This window comes from Phacochoerus africanus, chromosome 3 (assembly GCF_016906955.1).
Source record: "Phacochoerus africanus isolate WHEZ1 chromosome 3, ROS_Pafr_v1, whole genome shotgun sequence".
Taxonomy (NCBI): domain Eukaryota; kingdom Metazoa; phylum Chordata; class Mammalia; order Artiodactyla; family Suidae; genus Phacochoerus; species Phacochoerus africanus.
This window is the reverse complement of record NC_062546.1, coordinates 27,569,806-27,596,208: the sequence shown is the minus strand read 5'-3', so window position 1 is coordinate 27,596,208 and position 26,403 is coordinate 27,569,806. Positions and strand designations below refer to the sequence as shown.

At 51.6% G+C, this 26,403-nt stretch overlaps 1 protein-coding gene across 1 annotated transcript; it reads left to right on the top strand.

The window, feature by feature from the left end:
* Positions 1-26,171, top strand: XKR7 (XK related 7). The gene is made up of 3 exons (XM_047770332.1): positions 1-774; positions 23,411-23,613; positions 24,924-26,171. Exons 1-3 carry the CDS (start codon positions 188-190, stop codon positions 25,877-25,879), a joined length of 1,746 nt encoding a protein of 581 aa, XP_047626288.1. The 5' UTR covers positions 1-187; the 3' UTR covers positions 25,880-26,171.
* The last annotated feature ends 232 nt before the right edge of the window (positions 26,172-26,403 follow it).

The following is a 26,403-nucleotide window of genomic DNA, read 5'->3' as shown; positions in this document are numbered from 1 at the left end:
AGCCCAGGCGGGGTGGGGGAAGGGAGGGGGCGGCGCCGAGGGGAATGAATAATTGAAGTAGTGGGGAGGAGGAAGAAGAGAAGGAAGAAGAGGAGGAGGCGGGAGCCGCCCGCACAGGGTCCTCCCAACTCCGCACCCCACCCCCTCCGCCGCCCGGAAGTCGCTCCCCGCCTCCTGCTCCGCCAACATGGCCGCGAAGTCGGATGGAGCGGCGGCCGCGGCCGGCCCGGGGCCGGAGGGGGCGGCCGGAGGAGCCCGGGGCAGTGCGGGCGGGCGCGGGGAGGCGGCGGCGGCGGCAACCGGGGGTCCCGGGGTGACCGAGGCGGGAGGCCCGGGGCCGCGCTACGAGCTGCGGGACTGCTGCTGGGTGCTGTGCGCGCTGCTCGTGTTCTTCTCCGACGGCGCCACGGACCTGTGGCTGGCGGCCTCCTACTACCTGCAGGGTCAGCCCACCTACTTCGGCCTCACGTTACTATTCGTGCTCCTGCCCTCGCTTGTCGTGCAACTGCTCAGTTTCCGCTGGTTCGTCTACGACTACACCGAGTCCGCAGGGGCCCCGGGACCCGCCGTCAGCACCAAGGACAGCGGCGCCGGCGGGCCCATCATCAGCACCAAGGACAGTGCCATCGCCTTCAGGACCAAAGGCGGCAGCCAGGAGCTGGGCCCCCGACCCGCGCCCTCTTCGGCCAGTACCTACCGCCGCCGCTGCTGCCGCCTCTGCGTCTGGCTGCTGCAGACCCTCGTTCACCTCCTGCAGCTCGGCCAGGTCTGGAGGTAGGAGAAGCTCAGGTGGAGAGAACTGAGTCTGTGGAGCTGGGGTGGTGAGAAGCTTCCTGTCGCCCCAGCCCTGCTCTGACCTCTCCAGGCCCCTCGTGTCCTGACCTCTGCCCCACCCCACCCTAATGCAGCTCTGATTTCTGTTCTTCTAGCCCCTCCCTGACCTCTTCCCTCTAACTCTGACCAACCTCAGTATCAACCTCTTTGATCTGGCCATTGAAGGAAGAGGGAATGGAGCAAGAAAAAAAAGAAAGAGATCCTCATGGATGTGTGAATGAGGGGGGCCTAGGGAGATGAATGTGAAGCTTGGAACAGGGCACCAGGATTCCCCCCAGCCCTATCGCACTCCTCTTTAGCTGAGTGCTGAGTCTGGGCTTAGGAAAGATATCAGAAGTCCTTCCCTGCTCTCGAAGATTTTCAGTCTGGATTGCAGTCCAACCCTAACCTCCCAGGAGAAGCATAGAGTTTGAGAAAGCTAGATGAATATCCTGCCCAACTTTTTGGACTTTTTGGGAAAGGATGTGCTGGACCCAGCTGAAAACGTGTGTATCTCCTTCTGTTCCCTAGGACTTCCCCAGTGTCTCCCCTCATCCCAAAGAAACAGGGCCGTGGGGATTTGGGATCGTGCATCTGAGATTAGATGGCCACTAGCTGTCTTTTCATCTCAGGACAGTAAGACCATACTGAATCTTTGTACAAGCAGCCCACTGCTTAAGTTTCTCCCTCTCCCAGGACTGAGGGTGCTTGCTGAGCTGAGCTGAGACAATTGGAAAGAGGGGGAATTCTGAACCTAGGGTTCCTTTTGAATAGCTTAGGCCCAACTGTGCACTGATAAAATGAACTCACCTACTATGTGATCTTAGGCAAACCCCTCCTGCCCCCAAGCTTCAGTTTCCTTGCCTGTGAAATGAGGGAGATTCCCTACTACTCTCATCTCATTGATCTATCATCACATTTTCTTATATATTGGGATGGTCAGATGCGAGAAGGTGTTTGTAAAGGCCCTGCAGACTGCAACATATTTTAGGAATGCAATCAATTATCATGATTATCACGGATGTGGGGAAAGCATGGAAAAAGTCAAAGTCACTATAGAGTAAAGGGTAATTCTTGCTGTTGTTATATTTACTCTGCTACTTGTTAACACATTCTGCTTAACTCAGAAGATTCAGTTCTGGGCTGAGGGTTGGAAATAGGACTCCCAGGGTTTGTCCCAGCTGCTCACTTGCTGTGTCACCCTTACTGTGTTGCCAAATCTCTCTCTGCCTTGGTTTCCCCATCTATGCCTTGCCTGGATGGTGTGTATATTCCATTTAGCTTGCCCTGGGGGAAAATGTGGGTGGAGTTCTATCCACACAAGGCGGTGTTATTATTATTAGCTTGACACATAAAAATATTCATGTCTACATCCAGGAACTAATCTGCATTTATCATTCTGTGCCCAAGTGGACAGATGGTGAAAGATATTTTTAGGTTCTGAAATGGTAACTTCCTATTCTTGGTAGCCAAACTTCATCCCCTTTTCCCTTCAACCTAAAGTGGGCCAGCTGCCCCTTGACTCACTGGCTATCTCAAAATCCCCTTCTCCCCTTGAAACAAATGAATACTTGTTTCTTGAACATAAACTGAATTTCCCTCAAACAGAGGAAAAATGACCATGGGATAGGGGTGGGAGTCTCAGGGGAGTGGTGCAGATGGCTGAGGGCCCACTGAACTCCATGGTTTCTTAGTTAAAAGGGCTAGTGATTTCCACTCCATTTGTAAAGTGAGGGGGTTGGGATGAGATGATTTTGCAGGGATGATAAATTAATGGCTCTTGGGTTGAACTAGGCCTACAGAAGTGTTTTGTATGGCTTGTATAGTATTTTAAAAATCCAGAGTCCTAGTTTCTCTCGGGGGGAAAAAAGGCATTTAGCAATATCAGGACTGAAACAATTTAGACAGGATATATGTGCTTCAGTTTGTCCAGTTCCGTTCTCTTTGATCACATCTGGACTCTTTCACTTAGGCATTGGGGGCACAAGAGCCCTAATTTACAGTTCTATAATGATTGTTTTATTAGGCACCCACTTTGTACTAGCCTATTAGTTGCCTTTTTACCTGTTTTATATCCTATATTCCTCCCAATAACCCTATGATATGTTTGTATTATCATTACAACCTAACAGATGAAGGAATGGAGGCTCAGAAAGGGGACATCCTTGCCCAAGGTCACAGGACTAGGGAGTAAATGTTCTAGGACTCAAGACTCTGCCTTCAAAGCCCAAGTTCAATTTATCTACCCTGCAATTCTGCCACTAAAGTGTCCCCTAAGCTCAAAGAATTATGAGTCTGAGATCCCAAGATTCCAGAATGATAGAAAGCCAGGGCTTCTGCTGGACTGAGATAAGACCAGGAAAGGAGGGGGAGGGAGTTGAACTATGTGGATAAGGATGAGGAGACAGTGTATATTGTGGGGAAAGTGCTGGATTGGGGGTGGGGTGGGATCAGGAGACTTCATCTGGGTTTGTAACTAGCTTGCTAGGTGACCTTGGGAGAGGCTCATCCCATCTCTGGGCCTCAGTTACCCTGTATGTGAAATGAAAATATTCATCAAGCTTAAAGCCTTCCCTTTCCTGGAATTTTGACTCTGGGTCTAGTTATCAGAATTAAAGCTCCTAGGCCCCTATCCCAAAAGATTTGGATTCTAAAATGACTGAGATCTAGCTAAATGGAGGAAAATCCAGACAAGAAGCCACCAGGGTTTGTATTCCTAGAAGCTAAGCAATGTTGGCACAACATGTTTGCTTACCATGTGAAAGGTTCCCACAAAGAACAGATTCGCTGTACAGCAGGACTTGGTGCAGGTGTTCTGGAGAGTGGAACTGCGATAATGAGGAAGGAGATATGTGTCCAAGCCCTATAGGATCGGAGCTAGGAGACTGGCCATTCACCTCCTGATCCCACGCCCCCAATTCTGAATAAATTAGTTTGAGTCATAAAGATATCTTTCAACCTCTCATGCTTTGAGGAGGAATCAAAAGCCTGAATACTTTGAGCTGCCAGGTAACCCAGACCTGTGTCAGCACATGGGTGGCAGACAAGAGGACCATATGGGGCCAGCAGTGTCCAGAGAAGAGGACTGTATGGGGCCGGCAGTGTCCTAGAGAAGAGGAAGCTATTACCCATCTCCAGCTGATGGTACCACGAGAAATTGGGGACCAGGTATTATCAGGTCTTGATTTCTCAAGTGGGAAATTGGGATGCTTTTTGTAAATTCTGCCAGCAATCAACTTCTAATTAAAGTTTTTCAAAAAATAGTGTCAACCAAAGACTACACATATGTGGACCCATCCTCTTTGTAATCTCTGTCCAGCTCCTCACAATTGATTAAGGTCGTTTCTTATTTTGTTCCTAAACAACCCTGTGAGATAGCTGTTATTGTTTTAAATTCAAAATGGGGCTGTGGAGTTCCCTTCGTGGCGCAGTGGTTAATGAATCCGACTAGGAACCATGAGGTTGCAGGTTCGGTCCCTGCCCTTGCTCAGTGGGTTAACGATCCGGCGTTGCCATGAGCTGTGGTGTAGGTTGCAGACAAGGCTCGGATCCCACGTTGCTGTGGCTCTGGTGTAGGCCGGGGGCTACAGCTCCAATTCGACCCCTAGCCTGGGAACCTCGATATGCCACGGGAGCGGCTCAAAGAAATAGCAAAAAGAACAAAAAAAAAAAAAAAATGGGGCTTTCAGGCAAGAAAGGAGAGGAAGGAATTCACAGACAATGTCCATGTCCCAGCAGGCCCCATGTGAGGTGCTGCAGGCACGTGATCTTCTTTTACCCTGAAACCTTCCCTCTGGTAGTAGTTACACCCATTTATCAGACAAGAAAGTAAGGCTTGGAGGAGTCAAGTAACTTGTCCAAAGTCACCCATTGAAGAAGGAGGGGAGAGGTGAGGTGTCAGCCCACCCTTGTCCAATTCTCAAGCCCATCCTTATCCCCAGCACCATGGCAATGGATGCCTTAGAGGATCCCAGAACAGTGGTCCCATATAGAGACAGATGGATCCCCAAAAGAACACACAGATCGTTTGGTGTGTTCCATACAAAGCTGGCCATGGGCTGGACACCAACCTGTGTTTTCATCCCTTTCTGCTTAGCAACCCTCCCCCTCACCCCCGGCCCAAGCCATTAAGCCACCAAGGGCTGTTAAGCCAATTAAAGTCCTAACCCTGTCTCCTCTGACCCCGTGGGCAGCAGAGCAGTAAGCCATGAATCCTGCTTTCCCTAATCTTAAATTCACTGGGCCCCAGCTTTGCCTAGATAAGCATGGCTTGTTAAGCCAATTAGTCGGAGATGATCTGGCATGGGTTTCCTCCAAGGCTGTCAGGATCTGGGGACCCCAAGATGGGGGTGGGCAGGAGAAGGAGGGAGGCAAACGGGGCTTTGAAAGTCCTCTCTCTAATACCTCCTCTATGTCTAGGCCCCAGCTCTACCCTCTCTGCCTCCTCATAAGCCCCGTACTCAAGAGAAGTTCTGAAATGAATGAGTGACCTTTCTGGTGTGAGCATCAGACTCCCAGGTCTCCTCTCTGCAGAGCTCTGTTCTTTGCGTGGTTAATAGCATGAACTCTAGATTCAAATGTCCTCAATTCAAATTCTGGCCCTGCTGTTTTCTATATGTGATCCTGACAAGCCACATAATCTCTCTGTGCCTGAGTCTCAACCCTTGTAAGCTACAGACCATAACAGCATCACCTCTTGGGTTGTTTTGAGGTTTCACAAGACAATACATCAAGGGTTTAGCAAAGGGCTGGTCCCATTGTTAAGTATTCAGCACCACTGACAGTGATCAGTGCCATCAGCCTGGGCTTTGTTCCCTCTGGAAAGAGGTTGGTCCACTGAGCAGGTGGCCTGAATGGGAGTAGGAGGGCAAGAAGGCCTCAAAGGGCCCTGAACTCCTAGGGACAGGGTAGCTATGCACTTAATCTATAGTCATTCCACAAATATATGGAGCACCTGCTGCATACCGGGCACTGTGCTAAGTGCTGGGAATGGGGTGGTGAATAAGACAAAGTCCCTGACCTCATGGAGCTCAAGAGTCTAGTGGAGGAAACCAATAAATGAACAATAAAACATAATATGTATTACCTAATATAAAATATACATACAATGCCCAATGTAAAATATAATGGGTCTGAGAGTGGTAAGTACTAAAATGAAGTGAAACAGGGGAGGGTGTGACGCTTTGAGATCAGGCAGTTGAGGAGGGCATGTGGGCAGAGGGCTGCACTGGGTGAGAGCGAGCTGTGTGGATGTGTTGGGAAGGGTGTTTCAGGCGCAGGGACAGAGCAAAGCAAGAGGGCCCTTGTGGCAAAAGCCTAGAATAGCAGGGAGAAGTGGAGGAGATGATGGTAGACAGGCTGCCTGAGGTCAGAGGACTCAGGGCCTCACAGGCCACAGGGAGGGTTTGCGCTTTGACCCTGTGTGCAGTGGGAAGCCCAAGAGGATTTGAGCAGAAGAGGAACAGGGTCTTAATTTCTGTTAAGTGCACTCTGTCTCCTGGATGGAAAATAGACAGGAGGAAGGTCAGAGAAACCCTGGAGAGCCACGAAGAGGCTGCTCAATGATCCAGGTGAGAGAAGATGGTGCTGGACCAAGGTAGTAGCAGAGGGGTAGGGCTCTGTTTCAGGCAGAGCAGGCAGGATAGCTTTTCTCCTTTGGTCAGTTTCCCCACTGGGGCCAGACAGTTAATGGTGAAAAACTCATACCCTTGGGAGATCTCTTGGGGTGCCGTGGGCTAAGGATCTGGCATTGTCACTGCAGGGGCTATTGCTGCTGTGGCACAGCCTTGATCTCTGGCCTTGGAACTTCCAAATATTTTTGCAGGTGCAGCCAAAAAAATTTTTTAAAAAAGAATTCATTCCCTGAATTTTTTATCTTGTGTCAGCCATTTTCTGTCATTTGGGGCAGATGGCATAACTCATCTGTGCTTTAAGGTTCTCATCTGCAAATTGGACATTCCTAATAATAGCACCTATCCCATGTAGCTTGAGAGAGGAGTAAACTAAAGAATGGAGAGAGTTTATCATAGTGCCTGGAACACGGGAAGTCTCAATTCTCAGTAGCCATTACTATTTGTATTATTACTTATAAAACAGGTCAGGAGTTGGGTTCCATTGTGGCTTTCAAACTACGTTTCATCTCCAACCATCATTTCAACCTGCGTATCTTGAGTTTCTTTTTTTGAAATGTTGGTTACGGGTCTAAGATCTGGTTTTGACAATCCCACAGCTGAAACATGTTTACGATCCCTGAACTGGGTGACTATCCACCACGTCCCTCCCTGCTCTGACCTTGCAGGGTTGTTCCAGTCCAGCTTCACCACCCACCTCCCAGGACACCCCTCTCCAGGACGCGCTCTCCACCTCACCGCCCTCTTCTCCCTTCCCAGCTGGCAGCAACAGGCCATTAGACCAGCTCCTAACAGACACAGCGGCGGCAGTTGGGCCCAGCGTCCCCTGTTTGATCTATAAAGACCACACAGGAGAAGCCCCGAGGGGAGGAGGGAGCACTGCCAGGAAATGGCTTTGAACCCCCGGCAGCTGTGTCGAAGGTCCCTAAGGGAAGGAAGAAAGATGGGTTGGGATCTACTCTGGCCTCTCCATTCACCGCTCTGCCTTTGTTAGGGCCTCACAATTCCTCCCCTGGGAAATCCTATCAACCTCCAATTGTCCCCCCACCAGCTCCACCCCATCCTGCCTCCACCTGCAGCCCGAACTTAGTTCTAAAGCTCAGAGCAGACCCTGCCACTCTGCAGCCAGAGAGAGATGGCCAGGCCTGGCTCTCCTCTGCCCACACCCCGCCCCCCGTGGGGGTCTTAATGCTTTAGCCCTTACCTTCTGCCCTTTTGTCTCCTCACAGCTCTGCCTGCCACCCCCACCCCCCAAATAAACTGCAAGCTCCTTTCCTTCATGCCTCCGAGCAGCTGCCTACAGTCTTTCCTCCAACAACACCCACCCCCAATCTCCTCCCGGCAAAATTCTGCACATCCTCCAAGGCCGAGCTCAAATGCCATCTCTTATGAGAAGCTTTCTCTGAACAAATCCAGTATGTGCCACCTTCTGCCCCTCAGACCCCACTTCCCATTCTCTCAATCAGACAAGTTTTTGTCATTTCTACTCTAAAGTGGAAATCACTTGGTTGTTTTGTCTGTTTAAAAAGGAGCTACAGGAGTTCCTGTGTTGGCTCAGTGGTAACGAACCCAACTAGTATTCATGAGGACGCGAATTTGATCCCTGGCCCCACTCAGTGGGTTAAGGATCCGGTATTGCTGTGACCTGTGGTGCAAGTCACAGACTTGAATCTGGCGTTGCTATGGCTGTGGTATAGGCCAGCCGCTGCTCCTCTGATCTGACCCCCAGTCTGGGAACTTCCATATGCCACAGGTACAGCCCTCACTCCCCTCTGCTCATTATCTCTGGAGGTGGAGAAGTGGGGTGAAGGGAGATTTTCCCTGACTAATTAGATCTTTCTTGTATCCCATGAAGATTTGACTCTGGTTTCTAATTAACCAAGAAATGCATGTGTACATGTTACCTCTAAACACTTTATAAACAAGTATACCTGTTTCTAAAAGGTCAGCAAATTATAGGTACTATTGATAGAGACATAGTCCATCATGCCTCTTTACTCTAATCCTGTAAGGTAGGGAGTGTGGTAGTGAAGAATGAGGACTATGGAACCCAAACTTTGGCTCTGCCACTTATAAGCTATGTGACCTTGGGCAAGTCCTTTAACCATTCTGAGCCTCAGTTTCCTCATCTGTGAAATGGGATAACAGCATCGCCATACAAGTGGCCATTGCGAAGGCATACTGAATTAATACACAGAACATTTGCACAGTACTCAACACATTATATATAAGTCCTCGATTAATGTTAGCTTGCATTATTGGCCCATGTTACAGATGTGGAAATTGAGGCGCAAAGAGGTGACAGCCTCCCAGCACATAAGTAGCAAAGCCAGTATTCGAAGCCTTGCAATCAGGGCACCCAAGCCCACTTGTGTAACCACCAAGCACTACTGCCTTCTGCTAGTTAAGTGTATTCTTACAAAACGATCAATCATGCATTGCTTTGGGAAGAGGAGGAGAAGTCAGCAAAGTATTTTTTAAATTTTATTTTCATATAATGTACCCACTGTTAACATTCTGGGTTCCTCCTCTCAGGCATCAACTCCCCCCACCCCCACCCCCCAAGGCACAATTACTCATTCTTCCTCAGCCCCAAGTCCTGATCATACTCTTGTGATCATCTGCCCATCTGGCTGGTTTTCCTACCAGATTACAAGCCCTAGGGAATTGAGGTCTTGTTCATTCTTCTCTCTGTCCCCCACAGTGACTGGCCCAGAGCAGACCCTCTGTTGCTGTTGACAGCCTTGTACCCAGCCAGGTTTGGTGAGGATCTTAGAACATAAAGTCTGTCGAAGCAGGCTTGGCATCTGTGGCTGATGTGGGGCAGGGATTCTAAGGCCCTATCGGAGCCCTTCACTGCTGCGGACACAGCGCTGAGGTCTGCTTAGGCTCACATGCACAGCACTCCAAACAGTTGATACACAAACGCACATGTATTTGTTCAAGATATAGTGGGAACAACCCTGAGCTGAATTCCCAGGAGGATGCAGGTGTGCCTGACTTAGGAGACGGAGGAAGTCAAGTTCCTTGTAGGCAGTCAGCGCTCAATAAATGTTCATGTGAACTGAACAGAATCTTCGAAATAAGAACCTTGACCAAGACACTTCATTGCCTAGGGTTCGGTTACCAGGAAAGTCCAATTGTGGGCTTAAGACTCCTGGATGCGTTTTCCCAGGACTTAGACGAGAGAGAAGAGCAGCTGAGTGCTCGGGCCACTGGTACGCCCATGGCTCCATGCCTTCTTGGCTTTGTGACCCTAGGCAAGTTCTTTACCAGCTGGCACTCTAGTTGCCTCTGTGAAATGGGGAGCGTGATAGTCTCCTCCACTTAAGATTCTTATAAAGCTGTCTCGAGAGGATGTCAATGCACAGGGCTTTCACATACTTTACACTCAGAAAATACTTACTACTAATTATCACCGGCCCAAGTAGCAGCCCCTCTTACTTGCTTAGCAAAGAGCTATGGGATGCGAGAAGGGCATGAACGGTCCTAATGCCCACTAGCCCTCACTCGCGGACCCCCTGTCAAGGAAGGAGACTTATCCTGGGACTCCGGAGGCAGCATGAGGATAGGTGATGACCCAAAGTGAAAGGGAAGCAGAAGCTGTTTGATAAGAAGGAAGATCACCCCAAAAATCAAGTTGCCCATAAACAGAGCAGGCTGCCCCGAGGACGTGCCCCAGGCTCAGGCAGACAAAAGTGGCTGACTTTGGCAGGAAAGCTGTAGCAGAGCCTCTTGCCTTCAGTTTGAAGGATAAACTAGATCATCTCTAAAGCCCTTCACACTTTTAAGAGTCTCTAGTTCTAACTTGGAGGCTTTGTGATGCTTTAACTTACAGGCCACAGGTTGCAAATCAGTGGCCCATGGGCAAATCCAGGCTGAGGATGCGTTTGTTTGGCTCACTCAATTGTTTTTCCCCAGTGTTTAACGAAAATAAATTTTTTTTGGCCATGCCCATAGCATGCAGAAGTTCCTGGGCCAGGAATCAATTCTGTGTCACAGCAGCAACCTGAGCTACTGCAGTGACAATGCCCAGTCCTTGACGCACTGTGCCACAAGGGAACTCCAGTGAAGCTTTTAATTACAGAGAAAAGTTAAATACACAAAAGCCGAGAGAATAGGATGATGATCCCCCAAGTACCATGGTTCTGCTCCAAGAATGATCAATCCTGGCCAACCTTGTTTTAGCTGGGCCAGCACCATTTAATAGAACTTTCTGCAGTGATGGGAATGCTTTATCTCTTTACTGTCCAGTGCAGTAGCTACTAGCCACACATGACTACTGAGCATTTGAAATATGTCTAGTGCACCTGAGGAACTGAATTTTAAATTTTATCTAATTTTCATTCATTTAAATTTAAATAACCATATGTGGCTAATGTAGGACACAGAGGTACTGGAGAGCATAGGTCCAGACCCCACCCCATTTCTTTCCCTTCCATGTTATTTTGAGGCAAATCTCAGATGCCAAATCATTGCATCCATAAATACTTAAGTATATCTCTAAAAAGATAGACTTTTGGAGTTCTAGCTGTGGTGCAGTGGGTTAAGGATCCAGGGTTCTCTGCAGTGGCTCAGGTTGCTGCTGAGTCACAGGTTCAATCCCCAGCTTGGCATAGTGGGTTAGAATCCATTGTGGCTACAGCTGTGGTATAGGTTACAGCTCTGTCTTGGATTTGATCCCTGCCTGGGAAACTTCCATATGCCATGGGCACAGCTGTAGATAGATAAGTAGATAGATAGATAGATAGATAGATAGATAGATAGATAGATAGATAGATAGACAGACAGATAGACAGACAAAGACTTTTTAAAAATTTAACTAAAGTATGTAATACAGTTATCACACCTAAAAAAGAAGCAATAATTTCTTTTAAATTCATAGGGTGTTTTTAAAACTAGTTGCCAACATTTCCAAATTGTGGAGGGGTTTCTTGTTTTGTTTTGTTTTTTTTAATAAATATCCTAATTTCCAGCTCTTCTTGAAAAATTGAAATTCCATCCACACTCGGCTCACATTCTCCCATGGCAGCAATCAGTTGGAGCTGAGGGACAGCTGCTTTTGTAGACAGGGCACCCTTCCATCATTCCTCAGAGTCCCTCAGAATATCAGCTAGGCTCCTCTACCACCTGGATCGTACGAACCAGAGACAAGTAGAAGTGGTGCTTTCTCCTGCTTTGATCTTCAAGCACCTTCAGATGCCACCAGGAGACTAGGACCTCACTCCCTCTCTCTCATGGGCTCATGCCATCCCAACTCCAAACAGCGATGTCAGGAAAAGAAAGAAAGGAATGGGGTGTGGGGGACAAAGAGCCTTGGGCTAGAGTACGGAGTCTTGGGTTTTAGTCTCTGCTCTGCACCCATTTCACAGATGGGGAAAGTGAGGCCCAGAGAGGGAGGGAGATTTGGCTGCACTCATAAGTGAAGGGCATAAAGAGGCAGGAACGCGGTCCCAAATGCTTTGCTGGAGAGGAGCTGCCTGCTTCCCCATTGGGCGAAGAGAGGAATACTGGCTGGGAGCTGGTGGCAGTGGGCGGGTTGGGAGAGGGTCTCAGCTTTTCAGCCAGAGCCTAAAATTAGTGGCAGGGAAATGTTTGGCTTTGCCCAGCAGAAAGAAAAAAAAAAAAAAGTGCTGTGACTCTGTGGGGGGCTGCTAAGGAGGAAGGAGACAGCCCCACACGAAATGGGAGCCAAACGTGTAAAATCACATCCTTTACTGACATTTATGACTCATTTGGCTGCCAACTCCAGGAAGGTCTCATTTTGCATCCTTGCAGGATGGCTCAGCATGAAGGGGTGGACAGATGGGGAGGGGGCCTCAGGGCCACTCTCCCCAAGGCTGCCTTGGCCACATTGCAGGTGAAGGAGCTGTATAATTCGAGGCCCAACATTTCCCAGTGAGCTCACAGACTGCATCTGGGTCCCCAGGGCGCAGCTCAGCTTGATCTGTGCCCTGTGGTGAAATGGGAGAGTCAGCCATTCTCAATCTGAGATGCCATTCAGATGCTTCTGGCTGTTGACCTCGGGCAGGTCACATCTCCAAATGCCTGCTAAATGTCTCTAGGGTCCATCCCTTCTGTCCTGGCCATCCTCACTCTCACCTGGTAAACTGGTCTCCTACCCTCCACCCCTGCCTCTCTCCAGTCTGTTCCCTAGAGCCAGGATACACGCCCTAAAATGCAGATGCGCCATCCCACACGCTCTCGCCTTTCTATGGCTCCCCACCACCCTTCAGATAAAGACCAAATGCTTCACCACGGCCCACCTCATCCCTTGCTTTCTGCCCTCCTTTTCTAGAGCTATAGCCATTCTGACCACTTACTGCTCCTCCCCAACTCAGAAACTTTGCCCACGTTGTGCCACTGCCAGAAGCTTCCTTCCCTCCCCTTCATTGGGTTAACTCCTGCAGCCGCTTCAGATCATGGTTCAGTAGCCACCTCTTCAGAAAGTCTTTCCACATTGCCACGCCTTTCTCCAGCTGGGCTCTTCTCCCATAACACTGCCTTCCTCGGTGCTGGAGCACAGAAGCCTGTTGGAGCATGTCTGGAACCCACAGAATGTCTCTAATTTCAAGTTCATAGGACAATTTTATTCATGTCCAGGTCCCCCACTAGACAGTGCCAGGTGGGCTGGGTCTGCCTCACTCATCATGGTGCCCACCAGCATTTTAGCACAGTTCCTGGCACGCAGGAGGTACTCAGAAATGCTGGGTGAGGAGCTCCTATTGTGGCTCAGCAGTAATGAATCTGACTAGTATCCATGAGGACATAGGTTCGATCCCTGGCCTCGCTCAGTGGGTTAAGGATCTGGCGTTGCCGTGAACTGTGGTGTAGGTCACAGACACGGCTCGGATCTGGCATTGCTGTGGCTATGACGTAGGCTGGCAGCTGTAGCTCCAATTCAACCCCTAGCCTGGGAACCTCCATGTGCCACAGGTGTGGCCCCCCAAAATAAATAAATAAATAAATAAAAGAAATGTTGGGTGAATCAAGGTGAAGTGAACCTCCTCTTTTCAAAGACTCGGTTTTCTCACCTGGTAAATGGGGATCATCCCCACCAAACCTCACAGGGCTACTGTGAGGAGTTTGGCAAAGGTCTTTGATGAGTGGCAGTTATTTACTGGGGGAGGAAAAAGACCCCAAAGAGGACCTTTCCCTGTGAACTTGGATAGTTTCAATGAGCATCAGGGAAAGCCAAGTGAGGAGGAGGTCTCAGCCCTGCCAGAAACTAAACTGGAAACTACAAGACCTCCTCTTCCTGTTGGGACCTCTGAGTTTATGAATTTCATAAACTCCTTATGGGTTGAGTGTCCTGCACTGGGGCTGGGCATTTTATCCATATCACCACTTTCTGATTTCATAGCTACCCCCTGAGGCGGGCATGGAGCTGAGGAGTTCAGGGCAAGAAGCACCTTACCCAAGACTCCGCAGACAGTAAATCATGGTGCCAGAATCTGATGCCCAAGGCTGGTTCTTTCCCCCTGCACTTGACAGTCTTCACTTGAGGCGCTTACAAAGGACATTCACACTCTTCATTTATTCACTCATTCAGGAACCAAACATATATTGAACAATAATTATGAGCCAGGCACAAAGGGCATAACAGAGAACGGGACAGACATGGCACTCACACTCATGGGCTTTAGACAGACAATAAATAGGTAGGTGAGTAAACGAGGTCATTTCTGATTATCACAGGTGTTATTAAGAAAAGAAAATAAGGCAACCTGACAGAAAGGGGCCAGAGGCCTGGGTAGAAGTGCTTTGGGACGGAGTCAAGGGGGATCTGGGAAGGCCTCTCTGAGGAGGTGACATGAGCTGAGATGGAAGAAATGAAAATTTGCCAGCTAAAGCCTTTCCAGGCCGAGGCCCTGAGGCTGGAAAAAGCTTAGGGGTGTTTTGGAAGAAGCAAGACCAGTGTAGCTGGAGACAGGGGAGAGGGGGAGGGAGGAGGGAGATGAGGTCCTAGAGGCTAGATTGCACTGGGCCCCAAAGGTCATGGTGAGGATTTTATTCTAAGGGTGGTGGGCGTAACATGGCCTGATCTAGGATTTTACAGGACCCTGCAGGCTGCCCTGTGAAGAACAGAGCCTAAGAGGGCAAGGATGGAGGGAAGGTGATCAAGGGGGACGGAGGCTGCCACTGCTTGGAGGCGGGTGGCTTGGACCAGAGGGATGACCCAGGAGTGGAGAGAAGACCTTGGGTTCAGGACACAGACGTTGGACCTTCATGTTATCAGAATTGGATGGGTGGGGAGTTGGGCCTGATGAAATCTCCTCGGGGGAGGCAAGAACCAGGTCACTTGGGCCTATTTTGTAGGAGGACTAAAGCCCACAGAAGGGTTGGATTGTCCCAGAACGTCCAGTGAAGGCCTCGAGCCTGGGTCTCCTGACTGTGCATCCACTACAGTCACCCCTCCCCCCGTTGTCCCCAGACCCATGTCATTCCAGGACAAGCTTTTAGGTCTGGCCCCATCCCACATGGGTCCTCCTGGGCAGCCCTCTGCATGCCCTTCAGGCAACCGAAGCATTTTGGCTGGTGCCGGGACCCATGGAGAGCCGGGTCTGAGCCCTAGGTCTGGCTGTGTGACTTTATACAAGTCCCTATCTGGGTCTCAGTTTCTTCATCGGCAAAATAAGGATAATAATAGCACCCACCTTAAAGGTTTGCTGTGAGGAATGTATAACATGTATACAAAGGCTTATTAGCGCAGCCTGTCGTACAGTTGGCGCTCAATAAATGTGAGCTATTGTCAATGCCTGCACACTATCCTCCTACAGACTAACAGAGTACTAGGGGCTCAATGGGTATCGTGTTCCGGCTCCTTCCCCTCAGCCCTGTCTGGTCATCTTCCAGAGCCTGCAAGCCTGGTCCACAATGGAGACCAGAAAGCTGGCCATGGGGGGCCGGGGGGTGGGGATGGTTCCTGGATGGAGCGGGAGTGGGGGAGCCGCTGGAAGCTGCTGTGTTTTTGGCCCAGAGCTGTGAGGGGGAGTGGAGAGGGACGAGAACACATACTCGGAAACACCGAGATCGACAGATGGAGCAGCCGAGGATGTGAGAGACACAGACAGTCAAAGAGAGCCCCGGAGTCGGGAGAAGAGGAGCAGGCAAGGGAGGGCGGCCGGAAAACTGGCAGTCACGCGAGCCACGAGCTGAGCAACAGACCAGCAAATGGACCAAGCAGCCGAGGGACCGAAAGACGGACAGACCAACAGGCTGTACCCAAAAGATAGCCGGGAAGACAGAAAAGCAGACCCGGTATCCAAGGGGACAGACTGACATTCCTGACCTCTAAGAGCAGACAGACAGGCTAACCTGGGATCCTAAGGTCAGGCTGACTAAGAGATGGACAGAGTATGCGAGAGCCACTGTGACCTATAGTCCAAGGACAGACAGGAGGACTGACCCAGGGTCCCAGGGTGACACTGATTGACAGACAAATAGATTGACTGACTGACAGTAAGGGAGGAACAAATACATAAATAGGCTGGCCCTGCATTCAAGGGACAGACACAAGGACAGGCTGAGCTGGGCGACAGCCAGAGACAATGACCGAGGATCTGAGGACCCACAAAGAGACAGGTCCAGGCTGACTAGCCTCATGGAGGCTAAGGCCGAGGCCAGCAACCCTGCTGCTACCAAGACTTGGGGCAACAAAGAACAGGGTGAACCAGATGCTGGGCCCTGAAGCTTCCTGGCTTCTCAGGGATGCAAGATCTCCTCATTCTTTTCCCTTCCTTCTGCCTGTTAGAGAGGAGCCTGCCCCCCACCCCTGGGGGATGCTGGAGGTCCCTGGGTCACAAAGGCAACCAGGCCTGGGGAGAAGGGAACAAGCTCCATCCATCTCTTGCCCAGCTGCCTGCTCTCGGGGGCAGTGGGGTCCAGAGGAGACAACTTTTTGGATCCTTGAGCAGAAGGATTCCACACCCTCATGGCTGTCATATCTCTCCTCTAGGCTCGGTTGTTTTGCTCCCAGCCCCAGCCTCAACAATATACATTTATCTACTCCAGTTTCCTCCCAGACAGGCTTCTTCTCCAAGCCCAAGACCAGGAGTCAGCAAATTAGATCCAAAATAGACTTCTGAGCACCTTTGTTTCCTGCCCGGTAAAGGGATGGTAGAAGCTGTTAGGTTCTGGCTCATACTTCCTTTAGGCAGTTTAAGGCTGGGGGGTGTCAGAGTTGGGGAGGCCCAACCAGGCTGAGGAGCATCAGGGAAGCCTTCCCGAAGGAGGAAGGACAGATGTCCTGGCTCTACGCAAACTCAGGCTGAGAAGCCCCAGGGCCTTCAAGGTCAGGAGGGAGACATGCAAACACTCACATTCATTCATTCAACAAACATTTATTGGATTTCCCATTGTGGCTCAGTGGGTTAAGAACCTGACATAGTGTCGGGTTCGATCCATAGTGGGTTAAGGCACTGGCATTGCTGCAAGCTGTGGTGTAGGTTGCAGATGTGGCTCAGATCCCACGTTGCTGTGGCTGTGGTGTAGGCTGGCAGCTGCAGCTCTGATTTGACCCCTCGCCTGGGAACTTCCAAATGTTGCAAATGTGGCTGTAAAAAGAAAAAAAATTCTTTTAATTTATTGAGTGCCTACTACAAGTACTGATGCTGGGGACACAGTGGTGACCAAGATAGATGAGGTCCCAACCCTCAGTGAGCCCAGCGGCAAAACAGAAAATAAATGTGTAAATTAATAAGATTGTTTCACAGCATATGTTATGAAAGAAGAAGACAGTGCAGTATGAGAGATGGGAGTGATTTAGCCAGGGTGGAGGTGCTGACGGGGGATGGTGGCCTGGGAGACTTCTCTGAAAAGGTGACGTGGGAGCCATGAGATGATCCACGGAAGGGCTGTTCCAGGCAGAGCAGGGAGCAAGTGCAGAAGTCTGGATTCAGGAACAAGTTCAGCTGGGTTCCGGGAACCTCCCAGGCATCCGGATTGGGGATAAAAGTGGGATAAGTGAGACAGAGATGTTTTGAGTTTGCACAGAGAGTTTGAGATAAGGGGAGAGAAACAGGTGCGGCCAGACTGTGTAGGGCCTGCAAGCCAAGGAGAGATACTCAGGTTTTATTCCAACGGAGATGGGAGGCCCTTTGGAGATTCTGAGACAGGGAATGACATGATCAGTTTTGAGCATATCCCACTGGTTGCCCCATGGGGAGTGGACTACAGTGGGGCAGGAGTGGGCGCAGGGTGCTCACCGAGAAGGCAGAAGATGCCTCTGGCCTGGACCAGAGTGGTGAGAGCGGGGAGAATGGACAGACTGCAGAATCCACCCCAAGGCTGGATTCCTTTCCCTGAGATGACGCATCATTCTCTGTGGGTGGTTTCAGTCCCATTGACAGTGAAAATCAATTTCTTCTAACTCCCTTTCAAGTAGAGTAGAATCAGGTGGGCTTCCTGGAGGAGATTTAAGGGAAGCTGCTACTCTATCAACTATATTTCAATCAAAAGAGAGAGATGGAGTTCCTGTTGTGGCTCAGCAAGAACTTGACATTTGTCTGTGAGGATGTGGGTTCCATCCCTGGCCTTGCTCAGTGGGTTAAGGATCCGGCGTTGCTGTGAGCTGAGGTGTAGGTTGCAGACGTGGCTCAGGTCCCACGTTGCTGTGTTTGTGATGTAGGCCGGCAGCTACAGTTCCGATTCAAACCCGAGCTGGGGAACCACCATACCGTGGGCGAGGTCCTAAAAAGAAAAGAAAGAGAGAGAGAGAGGCTGCTTGGTGATCAGAAGGAGCCAGAGGCCCCCACCCAGCATGTGGGCCCCTCACTTCATACACCTCCCTCTGCAGTTTAGAAATGCGCACGACAATGGAGAAAATGAGGCTCAGAGAGGCAGAGAGATTACCAAGGCCACACAGCATCCGGGCAGGGCTGGGAAGCAAACCCACCAGCCCAGCATATTGCCACCTTGCCTCCTGCCCCTGCCCTCAGTGGCTGTGATGTAAGCAGGGGGGCAAGAGCTGGTCCCTTTTCAGAGAAGGTAAAACTGAGGCCCTGGGAAATTAGGTTCTATGTCCTGGGCAGAGTTGTTTTAAGACCTCTGTGGGCCCCACATCTATCCAGCATATTAAAATGCAGTCATATCAAACATCGAATGTAAATTATACATAACCAGATAAAAGCCAAATTGCAGTTGACTGGCTGATATCATGTTCTATTTTGCAGACATTTAATTAAACATTTATTAATTTTTGATTCTGCAGTTTTTCCCTGTGTTTTAGAGCCAATTTTTTTTTCCAGGCCTCAAACATTTTCCTAGGCTCATGAAAACCTCGCTGGTCCTTGGCAGTGAGCATTTAGTGCCGGCTGGCAGGGAGAGCCATGAGTTGGAGTCCTGTTGCCAAAAGGGGCAGAATGAGGCTGAACCGAAGCCCTGTCACCTTTCATCCTCAGAATGCACCATGGTCTTTCCATGCTCCCTGCTGACCCCGTCTCAGAAGTCTTCTTTTATCACCTCCCCTTCCCTTGCTCGAGCCGGCAGCGACCTTGGGCTGGGTGAGGCCATTGTCTGCACTTAGCTGGGGCGTGGGACATTGGGAGCTGGCACAGGAGGGGGCAGGAGTGGGCGGGGAGGTGGGCAGACAGCCTGTCAGGTGGTGATGGATGCTGGCCGGGCCGGGGCCTCCCTCATGCTGACCCAGGCCAGGAAACAGATGGTCTTCCAGCCTGAGAGAAACTTCCAGGGTGTTGCCCTCCCCCAACTCCCCAGGCCCCTTCACGTTGGACCAGCTGCTCTCTCCTTCCTGTTCAAAGCCGGAGCCATGAGCCTGGGGAAGGGAATGGGAGGGGCGAGGTGGGGGCTGGGACAGGTGGTCGGTATCCTGAGCCCTGAGAAGCTCTGGGGGCCGTCTCGGTCTCTCCCCTGATCGCCCCCACTTCTGGCTTCTCCAGCTCTGCGCTCAGCCCCTCCTCTGTGCCCTCCTGCCTTAGTTCAGCCCTGTCATTTCAGGCCTGGACCAAACCCCGGCCACACCTGGCCTTCCTCCAAGCCAGCCTCCAGAGCGAGTTTTCTACGCCACCGAGCTTATCATATCACCCCTGATTCTGGGACAGAATTCAGATTCAGAATAAAATATGAGCTCTTCCATCCAAGACGTGATGCCCTTCACCATTCTCGTCTTCCAATGCCCTTGCCTAGGAAAATCCTCCCTTCCAGGCCCGGCAAAACGCTGGCCATCCCCCCAAAAAGCCATGTTCTCTCTCACGCCCCTACGCCTTCGCCTCAGCTGGGTCTTCCACCTGGAAGGCCCTTCCGCTTCTTTGCCTTCAGATGGCCACCATGCTTTATTTTATTTCACGTTTTAATGAAGGAGAGTTGATTTACCAGGTTGGATCATTTCTGCTGTGCGACAAAGTGAGCCGGTCATACCAATACACATATCCGTTCTCTTTCAGATTCTTTTCCCACGTAGATTATCATAACATATGGGGTCGAGTTCCCTGTGCTATAGAGCTGGTCCCCACTGGCCAATCATCCCACATACCTCAGGGCGCATATATACGCCAGTCCCAAGGCCCCCATCCGTCCGTCCCTCCCACCTCCCCCCACCTTTGGTAACTATTAGTTTTTCAACAGCTGCGAGTCTTTTCCTGTTCTGCAAATAAGTTCATTTGTATCCTTTTTTTTTTTTTAAGATTACACACATTAGTGGATATCATATGATGTTTGTCTTTCAGTGACTAACTTCTCTTAGTATCATAGTTTCTAGGTCCATCCATGTTGTTGCAAATGGCATTATTTCATTCTTTTTATGGCTGAGTAATATTCCATTGTATGTATTCACCACACTTTCTTTATCTATTCCTTTGTTAATGGACATTTAGGTGGCTTCCATGTCTTGGCTATTGTAAATAGTGCTGCAATGAACATTGGGGTGCATATATCTTTTTGAATTATGGTTTTCTCCAGATAAATGCCCAGGAGTGAGATCACTGGATCGTATGGCAGTTCTATTTTTAGTTTTTTGAGGTACCTCTGTACTGATTTCCATAGTGGTTGCACCAATTTACATTCCTACCAACAGCGTAAGAGGGTTCCCTTTTCTCTACACCTTCTGCAGCATTTATTGTTTATAGATAGACTTTTTGATGATGGCCATTCTGGCTGGTGTAAGGTGGTACCTGACAGTAATTTTGACTTGCATTTCTCTAATAATTAGTGATGTTGAGCATCTTTTCATATGCTTTTTTGGTCAAATGGCCACCCACGCTTTAAAATGGAGACCAGATGTTTCTTCCTCCAGGAAGTCTTCCCTGACCTACTCCCCCAGCTAAAACTATCCATCTCTTCTCTGGGTTCCACAGCATCTTGGAGCATCTGTTTCAGCTCTTATCTTGTCTCTCTCCTATGGGACTGTGAGGTCCTTAAGGGCCCAGGGTCTGGTACATAGCAAGTGGTCAGGATATCTTTGATACACGAATGAATGATTCTAGCTGCAGAGATCCTTATATGGCAAGGAGGCAGGGGCCCAGAATATAGAAGTCACAGGGAGATAAATTTCTGCTCACCAAAAGAAACTCAATTTGGCCCTGGAGATGCTTGGAAGCTAAAGGCCCTGCCTCAGGAGTTTGGGTCTCCCTGTTCCAGGAAGTATGTGAGAGGTGTGAATGCACGGGGCTGGGAACTGATGAAGGGGTTCCAGCACTGGATGGGAGAGTTAGACCGAGGGGCCTTTGTAGGTCTTGGGTCGGCTTTTGAGAGAACAGCCCTCTTCCCCATCTTGGCTGTCAGTCCCATACTGTGTCATGCTGATGGTGTGTCTAAACCACCGATTGGTCCTGGGAAGACCCAGGGATGGGAAGAAGAGCCCTAAATGAGATGTTTCCGGCCATGTTTTGGGGGGATAGTTTGGGTCCCAGAACATTAGCTCTGAAAGGATCTCCAGAGTCATCAAGCCCATCCCTCTTGTTGGCAGAGAGAGAAACTGAGGCCCAGAGAGGGCCACACCATGGCCAAGCTAGGATACTGGTCATTTGGGGAAACTCTGGGTATCAGCTGAGCACAAATTCCAGAGAGCACTGTGGTTCCACCCTTGAGTTGGCTACACATAGCTGAATACAGTTAGTCCCCAGACAAAATCCTGGTAATGCCAGCACTTCACATCTAGGAATAGATCCCCCAATTCCTGGTGCCCCAGTTTTTTTTGTTTGTTTGTTTGTTTGCTCTTTTAGGGCCGAAACCACAGCATATGGACGTTCCCAGGCTAGGGGTCAAATTGGAGCTGCAGCTGCTGGTCTACGCCACAGCCACAGCAATGTGGGATCTGAGCTGCACCTGTGACTTACACCACAGGGCATAGCAACATGGGATCTTTAACCCACTAAGCGAGGCCAGGGATCAAACCCGCACCCTCATGGATACTTGTTGGGTTTGTAACCCACTGTGCCACAATGGAAACTCTGGCTCTCCGATCTTGGATTCAGGCAATAAGGTCACTGAATCTGGTGGGATTCTCCCCTGGTTCTGGGGGATATGACTTCTAGAGGCATCCTCTCTGGTTTCAGCAAAAGGCGTGCCTGTCCCGTGCATCAGAGAATTTGGAGGTTGGGAGCCAAGGTCTCTGGCTGCAACAGTCAGAAGCAGAGCTGCTGCTGGGCATGGAACCAGGCAGAGGTCTGTGTGGACAGGTCTTTTGTCACCCTAATGGGCACTGCATTTTATAATTGCAAAATATCTTATCTGTTTAATCCTCACAACCACTTTAGGAGGAATCACTAGGGTTCAGAGAGGGTCTTGCTCGAAATCACAGAGTAGATTAGAAGCAAAGTCAGGAATTGAACTCAGGACTTCAGGATCCCTTTCATAGCTCCTATAAGGTCACCAGAGTTCCCCTCAGTGAAACAAACCTGCAATCATGCACACATGCATTCATGCAGCCAACATGGATCAGCAACTACTGTGTGGTAAGAACTGAGAGTAGAGCCATTAGCAAGATAACCTGGTCCTCCTCATGGGGTTCACAGTCTGGGGGAGATGGATGCATAACCAGGCAGTTACAATCCACTGTGACAAGTGCTGGGAGGGAAGCCAGGAAGAGGCCCCTACCCCAGATGGAGGGGGGTCAGCAGAGGCAACCTGGAAGAAGTCATATTTAAAAGCTGAACCTCAGAAGAAAAGCAAGAGCTATCCGAGTTTGGGACTGAGCTGGGGTTGGAAGGCAGGGCAGGGAGTTGCAGGCAGGAGGAACAGCAGGTGCAATAGCTTAGCAGTGAGGGTGAGCCTCGTGAGCTCGAATCTGATGTGTGCAAAGCAGCTGGAACTGTGGTTTGTTGGAAGAAGCGGCACCAGAGGAAGCAAGCAGCAAAGTCTCAAATGCCTGGGGATCCCTGAGCAGCTTCCCAATGGGGAAAACTGGGCACTCAGAGGTGGGGTTGGGGAAAAAGGCTGGGAAGCTACTGGTGGCCACAGGACTCGAGGCTAGCACCAGAGACAGTGCCTGAAGGAAACTGTGTGGGCAAATTCTTAATGGCTTACAGTAAGAAGCAGTGCTGTCTAACAGGGTTTGGGCGCGAGACCAGCCCACCTGGGTCAGAATCCTGATTCCATGGCTTCCGAGCTGCATGACCTTAGGCAAGTGACATAGCTCTCTGAGTCTCAGTTTCCTCATCTATAAAATGGGGATAATAATAGGGCTCCTGTAAGCTCCGGGTAAGATGCTAGGAACCTTGCAAAGAAAGCAGACCCTGACCTGCCATGCAATAATGATGACAATAATGTTGCAGGAAAGGCTTATTTTGTGCCAGTGCTTTAAGCTGATGAGCCCATTGCGAGCTGCCCGACAACAGCCCCATGAGATGGTCCTTTCCATGTATCCATTTTACAGCGGAGGAAACAGGCTGAGCGCGTTAAGTGATTTTCCCAGGGCTACCTGCACCCAGGCGCTTTGCGGTCAGGAGGGGCTGGTTGGGAGGTGGCGAGGGGGAAGAGCGCGAGCATCTAAGCATCGCGTCCTTCCGCAGGTACCTGCGTGCCATGTACCTGGGGCTGCAGAGCCGCTGGCGCGGGGAGCGGCTGCGGCGCCACTTCTACTGGCGGATGCTGTTCGAGAGCGCCGACGTGAGCATGCTGCGCCTGCTGGAGACCTTCCTGCGCAGCGCGCCACAGCTGGTGCTACAGCTCAGCCTCATGGTGCACCGCGGCGGCGTGCCCGACCTGCTGCCCGGTGAGCCACGCCCCTCCGCCCCGCCCCTGCTGCCCGGAGCCCCGCCCCCCAGGGCTCTCCCATTGCAGGGTTTGCAGGGCCCCACTTGTCTATTCCCAGGGCTTAAGCTTACGTGGGGAGGCCCTGTCCACCTCCCCCCTCTTCCCACCACCCCCACTCGCGGCCCAGTCACTGTCCAGGTTTTGGAGGCGCCAGCCCTTCCACTCTCACCATCCTCCAGGCCTCTGGAGACCCCCATCTCCCCTCCAGTGGCCCACTTACCCTCAGTGTTAGGCAACACTTGTGCCCCCAGCCTTGCCTCCTCTCAGGCTCCCTTGCGCACCACCCCCTCCTGCCCTCCTCCCTTCCCCACCGCCAGAGCAGACCAGACCCCACTTCCGCCAAGTATAAAGAGACCCTTGACCCCATCGCCACACTTTGGACCCACAGGGAAGTTCCCTGCCGGCTTCTTTCCTCAGACTGTCCCCATCCCAGCCTTCATCTCCTGGAGACCCCTCTGCCTCACGGACCTCCTCAGTCACCCCTAGTTTCCAGAAGACCCCTTGCTGCTCTTCAGCCCCCTAGGAACTCCTCCCAGGCTTTGTCCTGATCCCCATTCGCTCGCCCCACCCACCCACCTTGCCCCTTCCTCTAACTCCAACCATCCGGGCCAACCCCTCAATGTCAGAAGAAAAAGCCCCTGCCCAGTCTCCCTGGAGCACCCACACTCCTCCCACCCAGACTCCGCCCGACACACCCTCGGTGTTTCAGAAGACTATTAGCGTCTCTCAGGTCCCCTGGGCAAGCGATGGGCCCCTGTTGAAACTTCCCACCAGGAATTTTCTTCCCACGCCCTTAGCTGTGCTCAGCTTGGATAGCCCTCTCCACACCCTGGCCTCATGCTGGTGGCCTATAGCCTCTAACAGTCCCCTCTGGCTCCTCTCCGCCCTCATCGTGACCCCCCTCTTCGCCTCCTTTTTCACTCCCAGAGTCCTGGACCTTATTTTCCCACCCTCCCACCGAGACCCCTGAACCCTAACAGCCCCATACTAGAGACTGGACCTGACCCTCAAACGGAGACCAAAATCACCCACTTTCCCCCTCCCTTCATGCTCCCAGCATGAAGCGCCCAACCCTATCCACTCTCACCCCCGCCCCAGTGCCTGTGAAGACCACCCACTCAGACCCTCCCCACCCCCCTCTTGATGCGTAGACCCTTCCCTCACACCTCCGCAGAACCCAGCTCCTGACCCGGAACCCCCCCCCTCCCCAGACCCCAACCCAGACCCACCCCTAACCCAGCCCACCCCGCCCCCACCCTATCTCTGCAGCCCTCTCCACTTCCGCCTCGCTCGTGTCCCTGGCCTGGACGCTGGCCTCCTACCAGAAGGTGCTGCGAGACTCCCGGGATGACAAGCGGCCCCTGTCCTACAAGGGCGCCGTGGCCCAGGTGCTGTGGCACCTGTTCGCCATCGCGGCCCGCAGTCTGGCCTTCGCTCTCTTCGCCAGCGTCTACAAGCTCTACTTTGGCATCTTCATTGTGGCCCACTGGTGTGTCATGACCTTCTGGGTCATCCAGGGGGAGACGGACTTCTGCATGTCCAAGTGGGAGGAGATCATCTACAACATGGTGGTGGGCATCATCTACATCTTCTGTTGGTTCAACGTCAAGGAGGGCCGCAGCCGCCGCCGCATGACCCTCTACTACTGCATCGTCCTGCTGGAGAACGCTGCGCTCACCGGCTTCTGGTACTCCAGCCGCAACTTCTCCACCGACTTCCACTCGCTCATTCTGGTCTGCGTGGTGGCCTCCAGCTTCGCCCTGGGCATATTCTTCATGTGCGTCTACTACTGCCTCCTGCACCCCAATGGGCCCATGCTGGGTCCGCAGACGCCTGGCTGCATCTGCCCTGAGTCCCCAGGACCCTGCGGCCCACCAGCCGACGCTGTCACCAGTCCCCCCAGGTCCCTGCCCAGGACTACAGGCGCTGAGCGGGATGGGGTCTCAGTGGGAGGCGAGCGTGCGGGGACCCCCACGCCACCTGTCTTCCAGGTTCGGCCAGGCTTGCCTCCCACACCCGTGGCCCGCACCTCGCGGACAGAGGGGCCTGTCATTCGGATTGACCTGCCTCGTAAGAAGTACCCCGCCTGGGATGCTCATTTTATTGACCGCCGGCTCCGGAAGACCATTCTGGCGCTGGAGTACTCCTCGCCCACGACGCCCCGGTTGCAGTACCGGAGCATAGGCACCGCCCAGGAGCTGCTGGAGTATGAGACCACGGTGTAGGCCACAGTATCCCCCCCAGAAGGGATGAGCTTTGGCTGACCCCACATCGACCACAGTGTTGAGCCCAGGATTTCAGGGCCAATAGGCTGAGGGGGAGTGGATCTGTTGGTCCAAGGGTAGAGTGGCCCCACCTTTGGCTTCTTTCGTGGGAGGCAGCAGCCTTGTAGAGGCCCCAGCCCTTGGCTCTGTTTTCAGCCCTGTGGCCCATTTCCTAAACTCCTCTGAACCAGGGCCCAGGGAACCAACTGGTGCTATGCTCCTTGTGAGCTGCCCTGCTTTCATGGAGGCCTCCGTATCATGGCTGGTGCCGGGGGCCTCATGCCCTCTCCCCTGCCTGGAGTTGCCCACTTGGTGGACCACCAAAGAAGGGGGTTCATGACCTAGGCCCTATGCTCCTTAGGGGGTGTAGGGGTGGGCTGCCTCTGAAAAGGATGGAAGAGGCCATGGAAGATGTGGGGTGAGGTGGGAGCATTTGGTGGGCAAGGCTGGTACACTTCCTGTGGGGTCCAAGGTCTTGGAGCCTG

Coding starts and splice junctions, on each gene's coding strand:
- XKR7 (XM_047770332.1), top strand. CDS start 188: ATGGCCGCGAAGTCGGATGGAGCGGCGGCCGCGGCCGGCCCGGGGCCG. Junction 775..23,410: donor CAGCTCGGCCAGGTCTGGAG/GTAGGAGAAGCT, acceptor GTCCTTCCGCAG/GTACCTGCGTGCCATGTACC. Junction 23,614..24,923: donor CGTGCCCGACCTGCTGCCCG/GTGAGCCACGCC, acceptor CTATCTCTGCAG/CCCTCTCCACTTCCGCCTCG.